The 25,362-nt window shown below is 46.1% G+C and overlaps 1 protein-coding gene across 3 annotated transcripts; it reads right to left on the reverse strand.

Annotated features, from left to right (window-relative positions):
* Tspan33 (tetraspanin 33) lies at positions 1–24,571 on the reverse strand. Of its 3 annotated transcripts, none has more exons than XM_008846368.2 (8): positions 24,260–24,571; positions 9,386–9,443; positions 8,640–8,764; positions 8,233–8,307; positions 6,004–6,099; positions 3,026–3,154; positions 2,481–2,642; positions 1–2,278 (listed from the first exon to the last, which is right to left on the reverse strand). In XM_008846368.2, the coding sequence occupies exons 1-8, from the start codon at positions 24,359–24,361 to the stop codon at positions 2,177–2,179; spliced, it is 849 nt and encodes a 282-aa protein (XP_008844590.1). In that variant the 5' UTR covers positions 24,362–24,571; the 3' UTR covers positions 1–2,176. The 3 variants fall into 3 exon arrangements, with proteins under 3 accessions (XP_008844590.1, XP_008844589.1, XP_029425893.1); XM_008846367.2 differs by having other exon boundaries at positions 8,640–8,767; XM_029570033.1 differs by having other exon boundaries at positions 8,640–8,779; positions 24,260–24,387.
* Positions 24,572–25,362: the final 791 nt, after the last annotated feature.

Genomic DNA, 25,362 nt, shown 5'->3' on the forward strand with positions numbered 1-25,362 from the left:
TTAGCTTGAAACATTGAGCTGTTTCAGAACGTTTATTCAATGAGTTTTAAAGCATGGGGCCTGGGGCATAGGCAGAAATCTGGGACCTTTAGTTCAGGCCCAGAAAGCTAGGTACCCAGAACAAGAGACGCCTGTAAAAAGAAATAAGGAGTTTAAAAAATTTGCATTTGATGGCGTTTCCAAGGACCACAATTCTAGGCCTCTTTCAAGAGCCGATAAACGAAACCCATTGAGCTTCTCAAAGCCGAAGTACAGGGAAACGTGCGCCATCCCAACCCCTAACTCAAGATTGATATTCTGAGTCCTTGTTCACCGAAAGAAGGAAAAGGATAAACTACATGTTTTTGGCACTACGAAAGAATGGCACCTTACCAAGAAACTGCTTTTTTTCCTCACCCTTCTCTCCCGGAATAAAAAGCCTTTGCTCTTAATTTTATATTCGTGATGATTTTATTTCTTTTTTCCGTTGTTAAGAGCTGGAGCTAAACATTGGCGGAGGCCCCAGGCGCCTGCTGGAAAGGCGCCCTTGCAGGAGCAGAAGGCCAGCAGACTAAACCCTGGGGGCGGGAGGCACCCGCCTCGCTTGTTTCCTAGAACTGAAGGGATTCTCTTCAAATTTCCCGGGCCAGGTCAAAGCCCCCCAATCCGAGCCCCAGGATGTGGGGGTCTGCGAGAAGACCGCAGGGGACACTCGATGGGTCGCCAGCCAGGCTGCAGAGCAGGGGGACCACCCACGAAGCCGGGCGGCCCGCCCAGCGCCCTGCCCTTGCACTCTACTCCCACGCACTGCTCCCAGGGTTTGCTGTCCTCCCTTAGGCAAGGCTGGGCGGTGGTACCCAGCCCCACAAGATAAAGATGGAGGATGGTCCAAGGACTGGCAGGAAGAGAGGGCCTTCTTCTTCATCTCCCTCCCTACCCATTGGACAAGTGCTCTAGCCTTTCCTCCCCACCCCATCCCAAAAATTTCAGTCTATTGTAATTCAACTGAAAACAAAAACAAACACTAATGTCAGGATTTTGGATAAAATGACACCAGTTCCAGATCAGCACCTGAAATCTTTCTATCCAATTTAGACCCAACTCTGAGGTAGGTGGGGCATGTGGGCCCAGGGCGGTATTGTGGGTTTCAAGTCTCCTCTTGGAGGCAGGGCCCCACAGGCTGGAGCCTTCAACGCTTCCTGTTGCCGGAATGGAAAATTGATGGAGGACAGCTTAGCCCAGGTCAACACACTTTTTATTGCCACTTCTAGCTACCCCGATCCCCAGCCAGATTCCTGATTCTTATACTGTAGAAACACTGGCTTCTGGTGCAGGAGGATGGGGGTGGGGAGTGTTGCCACTTCTCAGCACATTGCTAAGCAAGTTAAAGAAAACCCCATTTGCTGGAGGAGGAGGGCCAGAGGGCATGTATGGCTCAGTCCTGCTTCTGCTGATTGCAGAATATAGGGACATGGCTCCAAACCTTTCTTTGAAAGGGGTGGGAATGAATTTGGCTGCTCTTGCCCTTGCTGCCATGTTTCCATGGAAATGAAGGAGGAGCAGGCTGTAGCTCAGGGGTGACTACCTGGGAGGATGGCAAAGGCAAGCATTTGGTAAACATATCCCCTTCTACTCCTATCCCAGCTGTCCCCAGATGATCCCCACCCCCACCCCAGACTCACTCCCCTCAGCCTGCTCCACTCTATTCTCTCCTGGGGCTGGTATAACACCAACTGGACTCCAGGCAGAGCTGCTAGTGTCTGCTTTCCACAGCCAGGTCTCCCTGGCAGCAGACTCTTAAGTATGTCTACCAAGGTCAGTAACAGTCCCAACAGAGCTGTCGTATCTCCATGAAAAAGCTTCAGCTAGTCTCCCCACAGCCCTCTGTACCACTGCTGTTTCCCAAACATTCCTGCCCAAACAAAGCTTAAAAACAGAAAGCCAAATGCTTAAGGTTAGAAACAGTACAAAAGAATTCTCTAACAATGCTGAGGGCTAGGATGGGGGAGATGAGGCACATCCTTCTGAGAGCCGGGCCACCAGTGTGCCCTGTCTTCTGGAGGTTGCTTCTTTCCACTGGGCCCTCATTGCTGGGGGGCTGGAATCCAAATCTCCGTTTGATGCTGTTCTCAGCACCCTCTGTTGTTGGTTCATGAAGTCTGCCTGTCACCATGATCAGGAGGTGCAGGAAGGATTCTCAGTACCATGGGTCAGCCCGGTGCTGCTGATTGTAGAGCTGTAGCTTGATCTGATCTTTTATTTGGTTCACAAGGACCTGGGACAGCAGGATTCCCACCAGCTGTGAGAGGTAAAAAGGAATTGGGCCCTCAGCAAAGAGTATTTACCCCTATTTTTTCCATCGGGTCCCTAATGCACCCATCCCTTCCCCTGTCCCTCTGAATGTCAGTACTTGACACCCCAGCTGATCCCCAGGTACCCTCCAAAAACAAAAGAGTTTTTGCAGAGTTTATGAGACCTACCAGTCTTTGAGGGTAAGTTACCTGGGGGATGGCCAGGCCTAGTGCCACACCACCAAGTAGGAATAGGTTGCTGTGTATCCAGTTGACCAACTTGTCAATACAGCCGTTAGTGTAGATGACTTTACTAGCTTCCAAGTAGTCAAGAGCCTGCATACCTTGGCCACACATAGTGTTGATCACGGCCTGAGAAAAAGTTGAAAAGCCAAATGGGACTCCCATACTAAATGTTAGCTAATGGGTTTGCCACCTTTCCCAAATCTTTAAATTGTTACAGAATATCTATGAGGGATACTGGGTTAGAAATGGCTAAATGCAGAATTCCTTCCCTTTGAGAAGTCTGGGTCCAATAGTCCTTGTTTTAGATCAGCCTCTTCTGAGCCCCATGAGGGTCACCAGAGTCAAAGGTTAACAAAATGTCACACTGGGGTGAAGAAAAATACCTGACAGTTATCCTCTACAATCAACTGGTTACACTAGAAAATAGGTTGTCAGCATAACAGCTTCTCTGATCAGAAAGTTACGTGGAGCACTACCCAGGTGGGCAATGAGGAGGGATGTTTGCTCACCTGGTTGGGGGTAGGCAAGCAACAGGAATAAGGCACAGAACATCGCTCGCGGCTAGGGTTGTCTTCCGAGCAGTTGAAGTACATATTCTGAGACCAGTCTTTGTAGGAAATCCCTCCACAACAGCTGAACTGCAACACAGCCCACTAGAGAGGTTAAGAATCATCCATTTCTCACACCAACGGGGGGCAAAGGAATTCTTGAAGCCTATAGCAAGCTTCTGTTTGTAACTTCAAGGTTATTTCAATACAACTTTGAACCATGAGCTCAAATCCCCAGTTGCTTTCACCTGGAGCAAATATCTCTTTGATTTCTATTACTTTATGTATCTTATTATAACTCACTCCAGTGCTTGATATTCCATTGCTATATATATATGTATTTATATGTATATATAATTTTACATATTCAGGTGTGACCTCTTGAGAGAAGATTCTGGTTTTATACTTTTATAAGCATAATTGGCAAAAGGAGGTGTTCAAAATTACTGGCTAGGGCTGGGGGTGTTCATTGATAGAGCATATGCTTAGAATATGTGACCCCTGGATTCATTCCAGCACTGCCAAGAAAAAGTAAAAAACAAACAAAAAATAAAAACTAAACTAAACTAAAAAGCTTGTCATAAGAGAAAATACAAGAAGGGAATCTTCAAGATTATGAGTCCATAATTACTCCATGAAAGCAAACTGGATCCCAAAGTCAAGTGTCTCTTGCACCAGAGGAAGAGGAACTCAGCACTGGTCTCAAAGACACCTGATTCAAAATTTAATTGCATGACCCATAATAGCCAAAAGGGAGAAGCAACTCAAAGTGTTCATCCATGGCTAAATAAAATGTGGTATTCACACATGAGAGAGTACTATTCAGCCTTTAAAAAGGGAGGAAATTCTGACTCATGCTACAATATGGATGAAACTTGAAGACATGCCTTGTGAAAAAAAGTCAGTCACCAAAGGCCATAGATTGTATATGAGGTACCTGGAGTAGTTACATCACAAAAGTTGTATGGTGGTTGCCTTTATGAGAGAGAAATGGAAAGTTTAGTGGGCACAGAGTTTCATCAAGGAAAGATTAAAATTTTTAATTATCATTAAATTATGTATTATTATTGTATGTGTGTGCATGTGCATGCACATGTTCCATAGTTCACATCATGGTCCATATGTGGAGGTAGATGACAACTTTTGGGAGTTGGTTCTCTCCTTCCACCATGGGTTCCTGGGGTCAAACTCAGATTGTCAGGCTTGTACAGAAAGCACTTTTACCTACTGAGTCATCTCACTGTCCTGCCAAAAAGAGTTTTTGTCTTATTTTGTTGTTGCAAAAGGGTCTCTTATAGCCAGGCTGGCCCGGAACTCAATATGTAGCCAAGGCTGGCCTGGAACTCAATATGTAGCCAGGCTAGCCTGAAACTCAATATGTAGCCAAGGCTGGCCTTGAATTCCCAACCCTCTTGCTTTCACATCCCAAATACTGAGATTGTAGACATGTACCACCATGCCAAGGGAGATGAAAAAGTTCTGTTGATGAATGGTAGTGATGATTACACACAATGTGATTTCGTTTTCCCCTCCATACTGGGGATTGAACCTAGACCCTCATGTACACTAGGTAAGTCCTCTACCATTGAACTATACCCCCACCTCCCTTTTCATCTTTTGAGACAGGATCTTATAAGCTACTCAGGCTGGCCTTGAACTCTTAATTCTCCTGACTTAGCCTCCTGAGCAGGTGAGATTACAGGCCTGTGCCAATATGTCCAGTTAATTTTTTTTTTTTGTCTTTTTTTTGAAGCAGGGTCTCCCTGTAGCCCCAGCTGTCCTGGAACTCAATATGTAGACCAGGCTGGCCCTGAACTCACAGAGATCTGCCTGCCTCTGCCTCTCAAGTGCTGGGACTACAGGCATGAGCCACTATGCCCGGCATGTCCAGTTAATTTTTAAAAAATATTTATTTTTATTTTATGTGTGTATTGCCTGCATGTAGGTAAGTGCACCCATGTTGGGCAATGCCCACGGAGGACAGAAGAGGCTGTCAGGTCCCCTGGAACTGGAGTTACAGACAGTTGTTAGCTGCCATGTGGGTGCTGGGATTCGAACCCAGGTCTTCTGCAAGAACAACCAGTGTTCTTAACCACTGAGCCATCTCTCCAGCCCTCAGTTAATATTTTTAATATCTAAAATGGTAAATCCTGGGCTAGGGGTATATAGGTCAGTGTTACGCTGCTTGCCCATGATGTTCTAGGCCCTGAATTCTACCCCTAGTTTCACTAAAACAAGCAAAACCAAACAAAATGGTTTTCTTTTTTTTGGGAATTATGTGTATTTGGTCATAATTTTTAATGTAATATATAATAAAAATATAATAATGATGATGATGCCTGTAGTGGTGGTGTACACCTTTAAACCCAAGCACTCAGAAGGCAGAAACAGGCAAGTTTCTGTGAGTTCAAGGTCAGTCTGGTCTACATAGGGAGATCCAAGTCAGCCAGGGCTAGATACTGAGACCCTGTTTCAAACAACAAAAACAAAAACATGTAGCCAGGCATGGTGGCGCATACCTTTATGCCCAGCACTCAGGAGGCAAAGGCAGGTGGATCTCTGTGAGTTCAAGGTCAGCCTGGTCTACATAGTGAGCTCCAGCCAGCTGGGGCTACAGGGAGACCCTGTCTCAAAAAGACAAAAAAGAAAAAAGAATCTATAAATATACATGTTAAATATCTGCCCAGGCTGGCCTTGAACTCACAGAGATCCGCCTGCCTCTCCCTCCTCTGCTGGGATTAAAGGCGAGCACCACAACACCTGGCCTACATTCTATACTCTTAAAAGTAATTTTTTTTCCCAAAGTCCTTCCCAGAATCCATTACCTAGCAGGTAAAAGAGGTCCACAGGCCTAGGGAGTGAGGCATCTCTTGGGATGACCTTAACTTTTACTTCTAGTCCTCACAACACAGTCTGACCACACCCCACTTGAGCCATACCTTTTTCTGGCCAAAGTCAATGAGGTTCTGCAGATCCAAGTCATCCCGATAGTGTACAATAGCATTGTTGATGATTTCACTCACTTTCCCCCGAGCCTGCCAGAGACATGGATAGGCAATCAAGGCATAGGATTAATTCCTAAAGTTTATTAATCCTTGCAGAAATAACAATAAACACAGATCACTGTTGTTTTGTTTTTTGTTCTCCTTTTCAGATTTCTCTATGGTTTACTGTCACAGCACAATTTGTAGAAGGCAGGAGGGTACCTCTGTACATATTACTCTGTGGTCAAAGCCCAAGGCTAGCTCTCCCCACTCTTACGCCAAGCCCCAGCAGCCCAGCACAGGCCTGGTGCTCTCACATCCCACTCTGGGTGTATGCCAATAACAACTCAAGTTAGTGCAGCCAAATGGCCCCAAGTCCCTTCTTAACACCCCAGCTTCAATCTTTCCACCATGCCTATTCATTACCACCACCTCCCATTATAACTTCCTTTTTTTACACACTGGGTGTTTCTATCACATCCTGTGGACCACTGAAATCACTAGCACATCTCACTCTGCAACAAATTCATTTAGGACTTTACCCTTCACAGGCCTAAGAGTTAATGACAAGTCCTGTTGGCTTTGGTGAATGAGGCCACTTAAGCTCCCCATCCTTGCTTAGGTCAGCTCAAGAGATGCCTTAGTCTCTAGGCCTGTGAACTTTTTTTTTTTTTTTTTTTTTGTCTTTTTGACACAGGGTCTCCCTGTAACCCCAGGTGGCCTGGTACTTGCTATGTAGAACAGGCTGGCCTTAATCTTACAGAGATCTGCCTGCCTCTGTCTCCTGAGTGTTGGGACTAAAATATGTGCCACCACACCTGGCTCCTGTGGACCCCTTTTATCCCCCAATCCTATGGAATAAGGAGGGAGGGACTGATGGCTATATCAGAGAGATAAGATGAATGTTTTCTCCTTAACACCAAATAGAAAATGATAATTAAGTGGCCCAAGTCCTTAAAGGAATTAGCAAATCTTTCCCAGAAGTGTGGGGGGGGGGGGATCACAGGTTACAGTTCAAAGTTAGAGCAGCAACCAAAGATTAAGGTCATTTCTCCTCACATCATCCTTAATCTAAATTAGCTTGAAATCAGAACCAAGTTCTACCAAGGGGAGACAGTTGAAAGCCCATCCAATCGTAGGCCTCAGGTACCAATGGACAAGAGAAATGCTGAACCCACCAGCACTGCTTCTCAGAACTATATTTCAAAATGATGCCACATGTACATATTATTACCACAAAATATGTGTTGACTGATGCAGTGAAGAAACTGTCTTGTTTTGTGTTAGTAGAAGGGTGTTTACTTTGTGTCGGCACTGACCCCTAGTGGACATAAGAAAATTGCATCTGTAGATTCACTAGATATGTACCATTTTAGGATTTTATTAAGCCAAAAGGACTCAGCAACTTGGAATCAGCTCGGCAGCGCTGTTTCCTATTCCTACCATGGTCTCTTTCTGTCCCACTACTCTTCCTGTAATTTTCTTCCATAGTCCTGTACTTTATTCCTAGAAACCACTTGCCATTTGAGAAAAGAATTCTGGTTCTTTTGGGAGTTTTTTGTTTGCTTTTGTTTTGTTTTGTTTTGTTTGAGACAGCATCTCACTGTATAGCCCTGGCTGGCCTGGAACTTGCTAGGTAGATCAGGCTGGCCTCGAACTCACAGAGATCCAACTGCCTCTGCCCCCACAAGTGCTGGGATCAAAGGTGTGTGCCACCATGGGAATTCTGGTTCTTAAGTAAAAAGACTGTGGCTGCATGGCAGACCGCCTCCAGATGTGGTAAACATGGTTCAGAACTGTGTTTGCTTTCCCATTGTCTTCTTTAGTTCAATGAACAGGTTTTGAAAAAGAGACTTTAAGCTGTCTGTGGTCTTGATCACTGAGTTCTTCTTAGTCATTTACCATTAAAGTTTGCAGGTGATTTTAATGTTTTTCATGTTTTGAGAATTTTCTTCCTTGTTGGCCTATCAGGTTGTCAAAGGAAAACACCTTACAGTTATAAAATTCTCTTTAAATATGGTGACACTAAAGGCCACCTATTCATTCCCAAGGGGAACCTTTCAAAGGCTGATGCCTCTCAGGGGAAAGAGTGCTGTGGTTAATTAATCATGCTAAAAGGGAGTAGGAACTTTCCCTTCCTCCCTCTGGTTTACACAGAAGAGGCCTCCAGGCTCCCAGTGTTACCTTGTCTGAGAAGACAAAGCCCAGGACACCAGCCGCCAGCTGCAGCAGAAACACGATGGTGAGGCAGAGGGAGAACTGTGGCAACAAAGCAAGAAAAGGAGAGTCTGTTACTACTCTGGGCAGTAGCCCCTCCCAGGGCCACGGAGAGCACTGAGAGGTCACTAGGCCCTTCTCCCATATGCCCCCAACATGGCAAAGATTACTGCTTCCAAGAGTTTCCCGGAGGAGGCCACCCTGTGCTGGGTCACCCAGGGCAGAGCTCTACAGTGTGCGGTGGACAGCACAGATGTAAGGGTTGGATGGGGCAGAAGAAACAGAATGGAGAGGCTATAATATGGCACAAGGGACCAAGAAAGACATGGAAGAGGAGAGACCTAAGTCTTTCCATGGAGTCATTGACCACTCACTGTCTGTAGAAGGCAGATGTTCTCTCGGAGGGATCCAATGCAGCCGCAAAAGGTGAGGAGGAACATGAGAACACCCACCACGATGAGCAGGATGGCAGGGTCCACTGCCAGGCAGGCTAAGGCTGCTTCTGGGGGGGAGACTGACCTTCAGTTGGAGCCCAGTGCCCTCTGAGGGGCCTCCCAGGGATGGATGAGAGGGTGCACCTAAACTGTTCTTCCTCTACTGAGGGAATCTCCTTGCCTGGTGAGGATTATGGGGAAACAATACCTTCCTCACAGGGGACAACAAAGTATCCAGGAGGAATCCTGGCTTGAACCTAGGAACTAGGGAAAAGGCTTTATTCCTGGGTTCATGAGAGAAGGGGCTGCTCCAGAGAAGAATTCAAATGGCATTAGGCTCACTAGTAGGCCAGATCTTTGTAGACTTTGCAGAGGTCAAGGAATGGAGGTTGAGTTACTTTAGGACAAGCTAGGAAGGGCAACAGCCCTTGGTTGCTCTCTGTTCCCACAGGCCTAGGTCTCTCTGGGACGATTTATTCCTAAGTCTCAGATGTAGGCAGATCTTGGGAGAGGGATAGGGGCTCAGTGAACTGCCAGTCTGAAGTGGCCCAGTAAGATCTGGCTACAGGGAGCTACTTCCTGCAGCCTCAGCTCACACAAAAAGGGGTAGGGCCAAAGCTGGAGTAAACAGAGGGAGAGGAAGCGTAGCAAGAGTGCCAGGAAGCAGACGGAGAACTACAACCCACCTGCATGTTTCATCAGGCGGGCATAGACACCCACAGCCACCATTACCATGGAAATCACCTGTGGAAACAGAGAAGGAGCCAGACTGAGATTGTGGAAACCAGAGGGCTCTGAACACAGTAAGTTACCTAGAAGAAGAAAAGAGGGTGAGTTTCCCAGGGCCAGGCGAGAGTATTCCCCCACCTCCACCCCAGCGATGCTGCTGACAGGATCTGCCAGTGCTTCACCTCCATGAGATTCTTTTTCTGACATTATCTCCTTCAGTCTTTATAACACAGTTATCTTGTGAGATATTATCCCCATTTCACAGATGGAGAAAATAAGATAATGTAAGTTTAATATAGAACAGAACAGATCAAGAACACAGTGTGGGACTGGAGAAATGGCTCAATGGTTAGGAGCACTGACTGCTCTTCCAGAGGACCCAGGCTTGGTTCCCAGCACCCACATGGAGGTTTAAAAATGTCAGTGACTCCAGTTCTAGGAGATCGGATGCCCTCTTCTAGCTCTGGGGAACTGCATGCGTGTGGTGCACTTACACACATGCACTAAAAATATTCATACACATAAAATATAAATAAAATATTTTTTGTTTGCTTGGTTTTCATTTTTTGAGATAGGGTCTCACTATGTAGTACTGGCTGGCCTAGAATTTGTTGTGTCGACCAGGCTGGCCTAGAACTCGTGGAGATCTGCTTGCTTCTGTCTCCTGAGCGCTGGGTAGCACATGGTACCACACCTAGCCTTATAAGTAAAATCTTTAAAAATAAAAAATAAGGGGCTGGAGAGATGACTCAGTGGTTAAGAACACTGGCTGTTCTTGCGGAAGACATGGGTTCGAATCCCAGCACCCATACGGCAGTTAACTGTCCACAACTCTAGTTCTAGGAGATCCGACAGTGTCTTCTGTCCTCCACAGGCACTGCATGACATGGGTGCACTTACCTACATGCAGGCATAACACTCATACATATAAAATAAAAATAATAAATAAAATATTTTTTAAAAATAAAAAACATGGGCATTCAGAGACATCTGGGGGTGTAACTCAGTGGTACAGCGTACAGCACATGTTAGGCATGCATAGGCCTTGGTTTCAACCACCAACACTAAAACGTACCCTAAACACACACACACACACACACACACACACACACAAATAAACAAAAAACACATGTACTTCTGAGCAACTCAAATTTAGTCCCATTTAGGATAGATTTCTGAGTCTGGTTGGTTTCTGTTTCTGAAGATGAAAATGAAGGACAAAGAGCTAGGTGTAACGGCACATGCAAGTAATCCCAGCACTTAGGAAGTTGAGCTGAGAGGATCATAAGTTTGAGGCCAGCCAGTGCTGTTACAGAGCAAGACCCTGTCTCATGAAAGGAAACAATTTTTAATAAATTTGTTCTTATAGCTTTAAAATTTTTTACATTTTATTTACTTAGTGTATATGGGGGAGGGGCATGCACATGCCATGGTGTACATGTGGAGGTAAAAGGGCAGCTTGCAGGAGTTCTTTCCTTCCATCATGTGGGTCCTGGGTATTGAACTCAAGTTGTCAAGTTTGGTAGCAAGCACCTTTGCCTGCAGAGCCCTGTTGTTGGCCCAGAAAAAGAAATAATTTTGTGAAAGTTAAAACAATGTATGGAAAGTGCCTAGTGCAGTGTCTGACAGTAAATAATATCCACCTCCATCAGTAGTTTACTTGCCCAAGGTCACATGGGAACTGTGAAATTCTGAATTCTAATCTACCTGCATCAAAAGGGGGGTCTCACAGCAGCCCAGGTTGAATTGGACTGCAGCTCTCTAACTCCCTTGGAAGTCAATCTAGTGTCAAGTATAAGGAAAGTGCACACAAGTGTGAGAGAGTATTCGTGGGTATGTGTGTATAAGTACTGAGACTGCCTTAGAAAGGAACCTTTATAAACTCTGATTCGGGTGTGGAAGAATAGAATGATTTAGGCCTTACAGATTTCATGACTCCTCTGAGAGAGAGCAAACCCACTAGAGGCTACCAGGGGTCCCCAGAGGGGTCTTCTCTGCCCCCTAGGCCTCCAGGAGTGCCCAGTAGCCCCAGCGTGAACTCCTCTTGGCTACCCTTTCTTCAAGCCCAGTTTCCAGGCTGGTGCTAAGCAGCACTGGTTGTCACCATGGCAATAGATGAGGCCAAGCTCTGGTAAGAGAGAGTTCTCAGCAGCAGGGACTTGACAGGCTCAGTGGGGAAGAGGATGGCTGGCTAGACCCCACTGTCCTATAAGACAAGAATCAGCTGGAAAGAGCCACCTGGGGGTCTTTAGTGGGAGAAGGGACCTGGGCCCCTAGAAAAGGTAATAGGATAAGACTAGTCACCTGGGAGGATGACATTTTTCCATTGTAACTAACTTATTTATGAAAATCTGTTGCTATTTAGCATGGGAAGACAGGAACATTCACTAATTAATGGCAAATTCTGATTTAAAAGTAAGTCTTGAGCCGGGCATGGTGGTGCATACCTTTAGTCCCAGCACTCAGGACTAAAGGCAGGTGGATCTCTGGGAGTTCAAGGTCAGCCTGGTCTACATAGTGAGTTCCAGGCTAACTGGAGCTGCAGGGAGACCCTGTCTCAAAAAGACCAAAATAAAATAAAAAAAATTAAAAATAAATAAAATAAAATAAAATAATAAAAGTCTTCAGGACCCTTTTCTGGGAATCCACAGCCCTCATTCCCCACCCCTTCATGGCTCTTCCTATAACTGTGGTCCACATACCATCAGATAGCCTTCATAGTTTGCCCAGGAGAAACAGAGCAGCTCAGTGTGGAGCTGGAGGTGCTAGCTGACTGTCCCATAGCATGACCAGTCTTGGGAAGCATGGGGGAGGCAGAGAAACCCCAAGACGGGGATATTAGTCACCTCCAACTCTGGAGGCACCCTTCGACACTGTGAACAAGTGACTTTAAAACACATCACATGAAGACCAGCAAGATGGTTCAATAGGTAAAGGCAGGTGCTATGCAAGTCTGGCAACCTGAGTTGGATCCCTGGAACACACAAAAAGGTGGAAGGAAAGAACCCACTTCACAGAGTTGTCCTCTGACTTCCACACTGAGGTCACGGCACACTGAGGTCATGGCACATGTATCCCCCGTCATGTGAATACACATACACAATGATAATAAATAAAATTCAAAACAAAACAAAACTCATCTGACTATAGCTCTAAATACCATTTTAACTATTTTTTTTATTATTTATTATTTTTATTTTATTTTATTTTGAGACAGGGTCTCCCTGTAGCCCCAGCTGTCCTGGAATTCACTATGTAGACCAGGCTGGCCTTGAACTTACAGAGATCTGCCTGCTTCTGCCTTCTGAGTGCTGAGATTAAAAGCGTGCGCTACCATGCCCGGCTGTTTTTATTTTATGTGTATTCGTTTATTACCTGCATGTAGGTAAGTGCACCTGTGTCATGCAATGCCCACGAGGACAGAAAAGGCCTTCAGATCCCCTGGAACTGGAGTTACGGACAGTTGTTAGCTGCCATGTGGATGCTGGGATTCAAACCCAGGTCTTCTGCAAGAACAGTCAGTGTTCTTAACTACTGAGCCATCTCTCCAGCCCCCAAATTTTAACTATATTTATTTATTTTTATGTGTATGAGTATTATGCCTGCATGTGTGTAAGTGTACCCATGTCATACAGTGGCCCGAGGAGGACAAAAGATGGATTGGATCCCTTGGAACTGGAGTTAGAGATAGTTGTTAGCTGTCATGTGGGTGCTGGGCATCAAACCCAGGTCCTCTGCCATCTCTCTAGCCCCCAATTTAACTATTGATTTTTTTTCTTTTGTCAATTTTTTTTTTTTTTTGAGACAGGATCTCCCTGTAGCCCCAATTGACCTGGAATTCGCTGTGTAGACCAGCTTGGCCCTGAACTCACAGAGATCTGCCAGCCTCTGCCTCCTGAATGCTGGAATTAAAGGCATGTGCCACCACGCCCAACTAACTATTGAATTATTTAAACATCTCCTCTTTATTTCTGCTGCTGCAAGGTTCCTCACTGTTTTCTTTAAAAAAAAAATAGTTTATTTTAAGCTGGGTGTGGTGGTGCACGCCTTTAATCCCAGCACTTGGGAGGCAGATCTCTGTGAGTTCAAAGCCAGCCTGGTCTACATAGTGAGTTCCAGGACAGCTGGGGCTACAGGGGGACCTTATTTTATTTTATTTTATTTTATTTTATTTTATTTTATTTTATGTGTACAAGTGTTTTGTCTACGTTGTAGGCATGCAATGCCCCTGGAGGCTGGAAGAGGGCATTGGAGTCCCTGTAACTGGAGTTGCATATTCTTAGCTGCCATGTAGGTGCTAGGAACTGAATCCAGGTCTTCTTTAAGATCAGCAAGTGCTCTTAACTGCTGAGCCATCTTTCCAGCTCCGCTCAGTGTTTTCTTACATGCTCACCACATATGGTGGTGCACACCCACTTACAATCTTAGTACCTGGCAGGTAGAAATAGGAGAATGGGTAGTTCAAGGCCAGCCTTAGCTACATAGTAAATTCAAGGACAGAGTAAGCTATGTGAGACCCTATTTCAGCAAAACAGAAAGGAAGGGAGGAAGGGAGAGAGGAGAGGGAAAGGCAGGGAAGGAAGGAAACCAACCTCATCACAGGTCAACTTACTTCTAGTCATGGCCTGTAATAACAACACTTGCTCTGTGTCTATTGGAGCCAGGTCCCTCAAAGACAATAATGTCCTGATTCCTGGAACCTGTGATGCATTATCTTACATGGCCAAAGAGACTTGCAAATGTGAATGTGATTCAGGATTTGGAGGCAGAGAGGTTACCCCCTAGGGTGCAATACAGTCATAAGCAGACCTTAGAAGAAGAAAGCAAGAAGGTCAGAGTCACAGAAGAAGCAGAACAGTAAAAACACAGTTGGATTGTTGTGGTTCCCTGAACCAGGGAATGTAGACCAGAAGGAACCCAACACAGATGACACCTTGATGCTAACCCAGGGAAACCTGTTTTAGATTGCAGACCTCTAGAAATGTGAAAGATTAAATTTGTGTTGTTTTAAGCCATTGAGTTTAGGTGAACAGCAACAAGTGACTATTAATAAACTATTCAAATTCAATCAGCTGCTAAAACAAGATATTGTGAGGATCTATATTCTATGTTATCCTGGGGAGAGAATAAGAGCATTCATAGCTTAAAGCAGTACTCAGTCGTGGCTGCCATTACAGTCATAGGGGGACTTGGAGGTAGAAGAGACACTTAAACTCTTTTTTAACTTTCAAAAAGATTATGTGGGCTGGAGAGATGGCTCAGTGGTTAAGAACACTGGCTGTTCTTGCAGAAGACCCGGGTTCGAATTCTAACACCCACATGGTAGCTAACAACTGTCCAAAACTCCAGTTCCAGGGCATCCGACAGCCTCTTCTGTCCTTCAAGGGTGTTGCACAACATGGGTGCACTTATCTACATGCAGGCAATACACACATACACATAAAATAAAAATAAAATAAAAAATTATGTGAGCTAGTGTGATGGTGCATGCCTTTAATCTCAGCATTTGGAAAGTAGAGGCAGGTTGATCTCTATGAGATCAAGGCCAGCCTGATCTGCATAGCGACTTCTAGGCCAGCTGGGGCTACAGGGAGACCCTGTCTCAAACAAAAACAAAAACAAAGAACAATAGCAAAATTTATGTGTAGGAGTATTTGCTTGCATTTATGTATATACACCATGTGTATCCAGTGCCTGCAGAGGCCAGAAGAGGGCATCTGATCCCACAGAATTGGAGTTACAGCCTGTTGTGAGTTTGCTATGTGGGTGCTGGGAACCAAACTTGGGTCTTCTGCAAGTGTAGCAAGTGCTCTTAACAGCCATCTCTCCAGCCCCACACTTAAACTCTTAATGCCTTAGCTACCCTGCAAACCAAGTAGTTCAGAATCTCAGGCACGAGGACACAGCCAACAGCAGTTCTAAAATCCTTCCACATAATTCTACAGTGCAGCCAGTTTGAGAACCTCTAAGCACAACCAGGAATGGAAAGCAACAAATAAGTTACATTAAAATCAAGATCGAAACCTTAATTTTATTTAACATGATCATTAAGGATGTCTCTCTCTGAGGTCTCCATCCTTTTCACAGCTTGGTCCTTCACACTTCCATTCCTGCCCTCACATCCCACCCTGGACTCCTCAAAGCTGCCACCGTAACAAAGTTAGAGTGGCTGCCATTAACAGTATCAAATTTTAGTGATGAATAGAACTTTAGAACTGGGCTCAGACACTCATCTCTTCACACAGATGAGGCCAGAAAAGTAGAAGGGACACTTGACCAAGTGCATATGCATGCTGTGGCAACATACAGGCTCAATAGAATTTTCCCATCTCATTTTGGTAATCTTCCCACGGTATCAGTCTTTGATACAAAATCCTCATCCTAACCACAATATTACCATGACTTCCTTTCATGAGAATAAAATCACTTCTCTTCTTGGGATGGCTTTTCATATAATGGACAGAAGGAAGCCTGGCTAGAAACTTGTAAAAGCTAGATACTATTTTCAAAATAGCTGAGTCTAGCTTTTAGAAAAATTTATGTTCTGAAAAGCTGTAAAAATATAAATAATTTGCATGCATCTGTGGCTTGATTCTTATGTAAGGTGAGTAATCACCTTGTAATGAAAATGGCCATCCCCTGAGCTCCAGGGAGAAATAGCTACTCTAGGACTGAAGTAGAAATGCATTAAGGTAGCCTGTTTCAAGCTGGGCCAGAAAGTAAGAAAGTACGCACAAATAAACAAAACTGGGGATAGGGAGATGGTTTAGTGAGTACGAGCACTTGCTGTGTGAGCATGAGGACAAGAGTTCAAATCCCCAGTACCCATGTAAAAGTCGGGCCTGGCTGAGCATGCCTGTAACCCCGAGGTTGGGTAGCAGAGATAGGCCAATCTCAAGAGCTCGATGCCAGCCAGCCAGCCAAAACAGCAAGCTTCAGATTCACTGAGACTTTGTCTCAAGGGAATAAATAAGGTAGTGATAGAAGTAGAGGAAGACACCCACTGTCTACATTTGGCCTCTACTCCGGTGTACACACACAAATGAATGAGCTTCCAATGGCCAAAGCTAGAGAAACTTGAGCATCAAAATAAAAATGGAGGCCAAAGAAATGACTCTGTAGTTAAGACTATTTTTATTTGTTTTTTGTCTTTTTGAGGCAGGGTCTCCCTGTAGCCCCAGCTGTCCTGGAACTCACTATAGAGACCAGACTGGCCTTGAACTTACAGAGATCTGCCTGGAACTCACTATAGAGACCAGACTGGCCTTGAATTTACAGAGATCCGCCTGCCTCTGCCTCCCAAGTGCTGGGATTAAAGGCGTGCACCACCACACCCGGAATACTGCTCTTTTTTATTATTTTTATTTTATGAGTATGAGTGTTATACCTGCCTGTATGTTAAGTGTATCCGTGTTGTGTAATGCCCATGGAGGTCAGAAGAGGGTGTCAGAGCCTCTGGAACTGGAGTTATGGAAGGTTTTTAGCTGCCGTGTGGATGTTGGGATTAGAACCTAGGACTTTTGGGAGGACAGCCAGTTCTCTTAACCACTGAGTCATAACTTCAACCCCAATATTGCAATTTTATAAGCTTACTTTTCAGGGGAAAGGTTTAAAACGGGGACTCATGTAGCCAAGGCTGGCCTTAAACTCAGCTGAGGATGCGATAACTGTTGTATTCTGAAGAAACACAGATACTAATTTCTACTATAGAAATAAACAATTTTCTAATATGATATGGCTATCATAAAACAATATGGGCAAGACTCTAAGTAGTTTTCCATAATACTTTGTTGTTACAGTCTCTTCTTTGCTTCTTGCTAGCACTTGCTGGCAGATAAATAGCCACAGGCACTAATAATGCTCATGGGAGAAAATAGGAAAGGGAGAAAATTCTCTTCATTATTTGTCTTTTCTTGTAAATTGGGAAAAGACAGCCATGATGTGATGTCTGTAAGGAAAAACTCTTGTTCTAGCCCTTAAGGTAATATTTTAGAGCCCCAAGTTGAAGCACTGAATATGGCTTTCCAACCTCAATGCTAATAACTACAGGCAAACTGGTTCCTGGTGGTGTGCCAAACCCTGAGAAGTGAACCTAGGGAAGGCCTCGGGAGATAAAAATAGGGTTCTGTTCCTAGTAGATATATGATATATGTATGTGAAACTTGTAAAATAGAAAACATAAAGGCATTATTAATTATCATCTCTCTATGGCTAATGGTGGAAATGTGAGCAGAGGAGGTTCAAGTTCAAGGCTGGCCTTTACTTAGACTCATCCCCATCTATACAGCCTTTCCTCCTCTCTGAAGGCCTCTCCCTAGATCCCCAGCACATGATTTCTAGAAGCTATTTCCAAGTAACTTCTCTCTGTGGAGTGCTAAAAGCCAGACCAAACAAAACATTATTGATTTATTTCATTACATTTATTTATTTGTGTGTGTGTGTGTGTGTGTGTGTGTGTGTGTGCGCACACATGCACACTTGGCTGCCACAGTGCACCTGTGGAGGTCGGAGGACAACTTTTAGCAGTCAGTTTTCTCCTTCCACTCTGTGGATCCCAGGGATTGAACTCAGCTATTGGACTTGGCGGTAGGCAACTTTACTGAGCCGTCTCACTGGCCTCTCACAGACAAAACTTTATATATGCAATCTCATTCCAACCCCAACCTGAAAAGGGCATCAGTGTTAAGGTTTTTACAAAGTTCAAGGAAAACCTGAGTTTACTCAGTTGATGAGTGGCTGAAAGGGGACTGGAATCTAATTCTGGCCTTAGGACCTCTGCCACATGGCTGCCTTCCTATCTCTGCCTTGAAGCCACCCCAGTCTCATGTGTTCCCCTGGGGGTATCATATGAGGCAGGAACAAACAGCTGCCCTCTGTTCTCTTGAGCAGTAGCTGGCAATCTGCAAACTAGGTGGAGCTCAGACTGGGGAAGGAAGATAGCATGGGGTACCTGCAGGGCCTAGGAGACAGCTCAGAGGAGTATCTCTAAGTGATACTCTGAAAGGGGGAGACATGGCATGAACAAGCAGGGCCCACCAGCCAGAGAAACCTCCAAGAGAAAGTACTGGTCTTATCTGGCTCCACATTTCACAGTCTAGTCTACAGAAGGCTGGAGAACTTTTTATCCTATTTCTGGGTGAAGCCAAGGAAGCCGCAGCCTTCTAGACCAAAAGCAGGACTTTCCTCTCATTTCCCAAGACCCGCACATGCTGATCCTCTGTGTCATCCCAGTACTGCTGTTCCTGGGAGCCTGAAGTGGCAACTGTGTGTGACATTGGCTCTTGGCTTGCTCCCTCTGAATTGGATGGTGTTATCTTACTGAAGGATCTTTCCTCACTATGTCTGTGGTAGACCCTTGACATCTTTCTCAGGCCATGGCTGGTTTTGCTCTTTGGAGGTTATGCACGAGTGAGGAAGGAAAATCCACAAGGGCTTTAGTACAACTGATCCAACTCAACGGCTGCTGGGCATAGTGAGGCACTCCTGAAATTCCAAAACTCAGATGGCTGAGGCAGGAGGACTGTTGTAAGTTCCAAGACTTGCATAGACTACAGAGTGAGCCCTCCCACCCCACCCCCAAATCTAAATTTGTGGTCCTAGAAGGACTAGACTAACACATAGCCTCATAGCCTGCTACCAAGACTATGGGAAGAGCTTTGTGGGTTAAAAAAAATTCTTTTTCAAAGTTGCTTAAAATTTAACTTTCTACTGATTATAAGATAAGCAGAGTTGCTAGGGGAGATAAAAAGGCATGCATGTATGTGACCTGCACAGCAAAAGGTAAGGCTCTTATCTCCATTTATTGTGGTTTGATGGTGTTTTATTTGTTTTAAGACAGTCTTACTATGTAACCAAGGCTGCCTGAAACTTGCCACATAGCAGTGTAGGCTGACCTGGAACTCACTATAGAGTCCATTTATTTACAGATGCACTACCCACCTGGCACTTTCATTGTTTATTTTTATTTTTATTTTATGAATGTATTTTGCCTACATGTATGTAAGTGTACCACATGCATACAATGCACATGGAGGCCAGAAGAGAGCACAAGGGCTCCTGGAACTGGACTTATAGATAGCTGTTACCTGTTATGTGGATGCTGGAAACTAAACCTGGGTTCTCCGCAAGAACAGCCAGTGCTTTTAACTGCTGAGCCATTTATCCAGCCCTCATTTTTTTGTTTTTATAAAAGAATCTGGAGATGGACATGGTGGCTCATGCCTGTAATTCCAGCATTCAGGAGGCAGAAGCAAGAAGGATCTCTATGAGTTTGAGGCCTGCCTGGGTCAAGTAGCTAGATCCTGTTTCAATCAGAAAGAAGAGAAACTTGAGGCCCAGTTGAGGCCCAGTCAGCCTGACATGTGCAGCACTAAACAAGAGACCCTGTCTCAAACATGGTGGAAGGTGAGGGCAGACACCCAAGGCTGTTCTCTGCCCTCCCCACATGCATGCCAGGACTCAAACACACAAGCAAGCACACACAAACATATATACAAACACATCAAACACATACACACAAAGAAAAATATCAGTAAGACGCTATAGATGTGATGGTATAAGCATGCCTATAATCTTAGCACTCAGGAGGTGGAGGTAGGAGGATCAGAAGTTCAAGGTCGGCCTCGGATGCATAATGAGTTTGAAGCCAACCTAGCCTAAATGAGAGCCTATCTTCAAAGCAAAACAAGAATATGATTGCTTAATTTACTGAAGGCCACCTAACCTATTATAGGAAGATAGGGAAGAAAAGGAGGTGGGCACCTCAGGTATTTGGCAGTATATATAGCAGGAGAGGGATTTTATCAGTTTTGATGCCTGGTCACTTCCTTCTGGCTTTGGACTAAAGTTACAAGAGATGGGGCTGCAGTTGATGTGGGATGATTCTGAGTCCCTGGGAACTCTAATACAATGGTCCTGGGTGAGAAGTTGAACCACAATAGTTCTACTTCTTCTAAATTATCACACATATTTCAAAAGGTTTCTGAACCAATATGCAGTATCACATAACTAAAAGTCCAAAAGTAAACAGGTGTCCAGATGTCTTAAGGCTTCTATAGGCTGCATAATGGCCATGCTGTCCCACAGTAAAGTACAAAAGGGCATTTTGATAACAAAGCAGTATTAAGTCAGCACTCACAACACAGTTACAATTCTATCAACTATGAGTCTGAAATATAAAATAATAGGCAGGTTGACCTTCTCTCTACTGTCTCTGTTCTAGAGCAGGAGACTACAATGCCTACTTTTCAAAGCTTAAGATTCTAGAACGCCTTCAACTGGTCCAGGAAAGACTGGATGGGGTCCATATGGGCTGCAGAGGAAGAGAAGAAATCTAGACACTGTGGACAGCAATCATGTATGGCTCCAGGGAGCTACTAGAGTGGATGTCTGCCAGGCTGAGTTGGACACAGATAGCTCACCACCAAGAATGCTCTAACACCTAAGGCTGTGCTGCATCTTCATGGATCAAGTCTATGAGAGAGGGAGAGGAAGAGACTGCCTCCGCCCAGGAAGCTTTGCTCTCTCATTCACCATTCAACAAACATTCACTCAACATCCATTTTCTGCCTCACAGAGCTGGGTAGTGGGAATTCCAAAGCAAATAAGACCATCTCCACCCTCAAGAGCCTGGGGTGAGACAGATAAATAAGCACATGACTGCAGCACAGAAAAGGGGCGGCAAGGTACCATGGCAGCCAAAAATGCCTGGGATGAGACACAAAGGCTGAAAGGTCTGAGCTTCTGGCATTTGCTTGACCCTAAAGCCACTCCAATTGCTGCCTTGAGTAGAGAAAAAGGGTCAGCAAGGGAGAAATGGGGCAGCATGGATAACATTCCTGACAACAGACACCTGGGGCTAATATACCTGTATGCTACGGCAATGTCTTAACTCTGTATAGAGGTGTTCAACATGGGGGAGGTGGGGAAAGGCAGCTATTGTTCAAGAGTTTAAACACAACTTCTAGGATCTTGGAGCAGTAACTTCAGGCCATGGAAACATAACAATCAGTCACCCGGCAACCTGAATCTGGGGAGAAAAATCAGAACTCCCAGGCCAAAGAGGAAGTATGATTTGAAACATAAAGAGGGATTGAGTCAGCTCCAAATGCCCTAAGAGTCAGGGTTCCTGCAGCAGCCAAGGTGGCTGCTGCCATCATCCCTGCATGTGAGCCTAGATGATGCTGGCCACCTTCCTAACATGGCTCAGGCACAGACCACCACCCACTCACGGCTCCCCAAGAGCTGGCCAGACATGCACTCTGTGTGCAAAGTGGGCTCACTGTCCCAGCCATGGGTACTTCCAGGCAGAAGAGGGGAATTTGAATAGAATAGTGGGAACTTGTGAGGGAGAATTTGAATAGAATAGTGGAAACTTGTGAGGGAGAAAGCATCCTCAGTAGTCCCTGAAGTAGGATGGGAACAAAGATGAGCTCTGAGCTGAGGAAGTAGCACTTCATGGCCAGCTCATGAGCATACAATGTAACTGGGGCTCTAGGTCTGGAAGAGAAGTGACAATCAGTAAGCCCTGAAAAGTACCTTAGGAAGGACAACATCCCAGGGATACCAAGATATAGAGAGTCATGTTTAGAACCAGCCCCAGGTCTTAAAGGCAGAAAACAGTCCCTAAAGTGATTCATTCATCTTTAAATAGTTCAGAAACAGACAAATTTCTCCTTTAGAGGAGAAAGATTAAGGACAGAGAGACAGATACATTGGCTTAGTGTCACACAGTTAAGTAGGTGCCAGAAAGAAACTGGGCCTTTTGTCCTTCCATGTGCTATTTGTAGAGCCACCAACTTTTTGTATCTACAGCAGGTCCAAAAAGGGGTTCTGCTCTAATTTGGGGTTGTGTCATCCTGCTTTCTGATCTTGAATGAAACCAAGACCAAGGGAAATGGGTCGATGAGCCTAGTTCTCTCCCTGGCTATAATCTCCCAACATTATCTGATACAAGTGGTATGGGGTAGGGCAGAAAAGGTCACGAAAATGATTGTGAACACAAGAGGAACAGATGTACACAGCTGCTATCGCTGGGGAGGACAGATAAGAGTGAGGCTCCAACACATACAGAGCCTTGGCTGTAAGAAGCCCAAATGAGAACCTGAGGTCCTGAGGATGCCAGTGTCCACTCTGAAGACAGCATGTACTGGCCTGGCACACTTTGCGAGCATTCACCAGTATTTGCCATTGGGGGTGGGTTCCCCCTAGCAAATTCCCCCAGCCCTGCCGAGTGGGTGAGGGAATCTTCTGTTTTCTAACCTCAGGGAAAGCAGAACCTAGATCTGAGAGAACTTGGGTTGATTGGTTACCCCAGCTACAATAGCAGCCACTTGGATCAAGGACTTCCCCTAGAAGCACCCCAGTTAAGCAGAAAAATCAACCTGAGCCTGCTAACCAGCTGTTGGACCTTGGTCAATACATTTAACATCGTTGTGATTTCACTTCCCCCTATGAAAAATATGGAAGCTAAACAAGAGGCCTGTTAATTTTTTTCCCCCTAGTTCTAAAACTGAGGATTTGATAAAAGCTCAAACTTCAATCTTCCCAAGAGGAAGATGGCAGAGAGTGAGCTATCATCACCACCCTCTGGGATTTCTCTCATTTGTCCCAACAGGCTAGCACTTATGTACTTTGTGACTGTACCTCACACCATGGCCCCTGTGAAACCTTTCTAGCAGCTGCTTTAGATGTCTGGTCTGCTCCCTTTCCTAGGAAACAGTTTAGACCCTCCATTCCTCCCTCCTCCTGCAAATCTGAACTACTGGTCTCAGGCTGGGGTAGGCCAGGATGACAGGCTCCCAGGGCAGCAGCTCTGGTGTGGCAAGAGCTGGGAGAGAAATAGGGAGACGGGATAGGGCTGCCTATGTTTGCAAATCCCAAGGGACCCAGGTTCTTTCTCTCTCTCTCTCTCTCTCTCTCTCTCTCTCTCTCGTTTCTCTCTCCCTCTCTCTCTCCATGAAACAATTCATGATGGGCTCCAGCTGAATTCTCAGCTCCGGCAGGGTATTTCTATTTCCTGGGTTTTGCTGGGAGGAAAGGAAGGCCTGTAGACTTGAACATCTTTACCCAGGTCAGTTAAGTCGAAAACGATGGTAGAGCAAGGCTAGAAATCCAGATGCCTGGAGCTCTGGGTCAATATTTTTCACACTTTTCCACCCCCAAACAGAAGACTCTGAAAGGACCGCTCTGGCTGTTCAGCCCAACACAGGGTCTTGTTTACATTATCTGAAGACTGTGACCCGAAGGGGAGGCAGGGGAGGAAGCTAGTCTTGAGAGAGGTAGGGCAAAGTTTAGGGCAGTGCTAGCATGGGCAGGATACACATCGGACCTGGAGGCCATTCTAAACCCATCTCAGCTTTGCCAGAGGGGTAAGCGCTGAGGCCTGCAAAAGGGAGAGCTGAAGCCCCTTGACCCATCCCCCTGAAGAAACAGAGAGGGGAGGCTTGGGGGTTTCCCTTCCTTCCTTTTTTTCTTTTTTGGCAGGCGGGCCTTTCAGCCCCCAGGCCTGAAAGTCCCTAACCAGGAGTGTGCGCGTGGAGCTGCCGGGCCACCTCTTTCCCCAAATCCACCTTTTTGGCCTGACACAGACCCTCATCCCTGCTAAACCCTCAACCCTGGCAGTAAGGATGCCCATTCTTAACACCCCTCCGGATGCGGCGCCACTGTGCCGTATATCCCGGGGAGAAATCCTCCCCTCCAAGCGTCGCCAGCCGAGAAAACTAGGCAACACTGCTCACCACGCTGGTGGGCACGGGGCAACCCAGGTCGGCCCTCCCCCGCCGCTGGCAGCCCCCTGGACGCTCCCGCGCCCCCTGACCGCCGAGCCTCACCCAGAAGAGCATGTTGAAGAAGAAGAGCAGATATTTCACTAGCGGGCTGACGAAGGAGAACTCCTCCCCGTAGGCGGCCGGCGCGCCGGGTCTCCGCGCCATGGTGCACCGCTGCCCCCGGGGGCCTATCTCCCAGCGGCCGCCGGCCCACCTGCGCGCCCCGCAGCCCCGCGCATGAGCCGCTAGCCCGCGGGAGCTCGAGCGGCTGGGTAGCCGCGCCGCGCCCGGAGCCGCCCGAGACGTGCGTTGCGGGGCAGCGCGGCCGGGGAACGGAGCAGCGGCGGGCAGCGTGAGCGGCGGAGACTCCACCGCGGCCGCAGGACCAGCCTGGCAAGCCTGGCTCCCAGGAAACCCGCCCGCCCCCGGGCCGGCCATTGGCACGGCTGCCGAAGCCTGACTTCTCATTGGTCCGCGGCTGATGTCACTAAGTAGCCAGCCATCCCTCTCCTCCGAGAGGCGGGGGAGACACCTGTTCTGCGAGGGACAACTTGTTAAAGGGTCAGTGGTTCTGCCTCCTCCACCCACTAGACGGAAAGCCTCCGGGCTGCAGCTGCTTAAGAGAAAAAGAATGAAGAAAAGGAATGCACCCTGCACCCCACACCCACGTCCTCTGCCCAGTTGCTGTGCACACATGCAAACACACGTACGTTAAAATCAACAAGTACGCTCTCCTGTGTTGAGCAATTCGCCGAAAGCACTGGGAACAGAAAAGACGGAAGATGATTGCCCGAGGGAATGGCAAAATCAGACAGAAACGACAGATAACAGTTGGAGACTAAAGAGTAGGTACAATCCTGTTGAGTAACTATATATTTTACATGCTCATTTTAAAAGCCCCGTAACCCAATGGAGGAAATTTCTGACCATCCCCATCAATCTTGACATCCCTGTCATTGCTGCCCCAGTCCCTCCATCCAAGCCTTCCTAGAACCTTGGCCCACATGCTGCACGGTTTTCAGCATGCTTATGGATAGGACCTGCACAGATTGAGCGCAGTGCATATTATACTGGCTACAATACGTAACATAAACACAGACTTGGGAGAGGAACCTGATTTCGTCATCATCAGCATGAGTTCCCCAAACCTCAGTTTGTGTAATGTT

The sequence above is a fragment of the Nannospalax galili genome, unplaced genomic scaffold (genome assembly GCF_000622305.1).
Source record: "Nannospalax galili isolate Female #2095 unplaced genomic scaffold, S.galili_v1.0 scaffold660, whole genome shotgun sequence".
Classification (NCBI taxonomy): domain Eukaryota; kingdom Metazoa; phylum Chordata; class Mammalia; order Rodentia; family Spalacidae; genus Nannospalax; species Nannospalax galili.

Excerpts from the sequence above, each read along its gene's own strand:
- Tspan33 (XM_029570033.1), bottom strand. The coding sequence starts at position 24,361 with ATGGCGCGGAGACCCGGCGCGCCGGCCGCCTACGGGGAGGAGTTCTCC. Across the intron at positions 8,780-9,385 it reads CCGCCTGATGAAACATGCAG|TCTCCCCCCCAGAAGCAGCC; the intron begins GTGGGTTGTAGT and ends ACTGAAGGTCAG. Across the intron at positions 8,308-8,639 it reads ACATCTGCCTTCTACAGACA|TTCTCCCTCTGCCTCACCAT; the intron begins GTGAGTGGTCAA and ends TTGTTGCCACAG.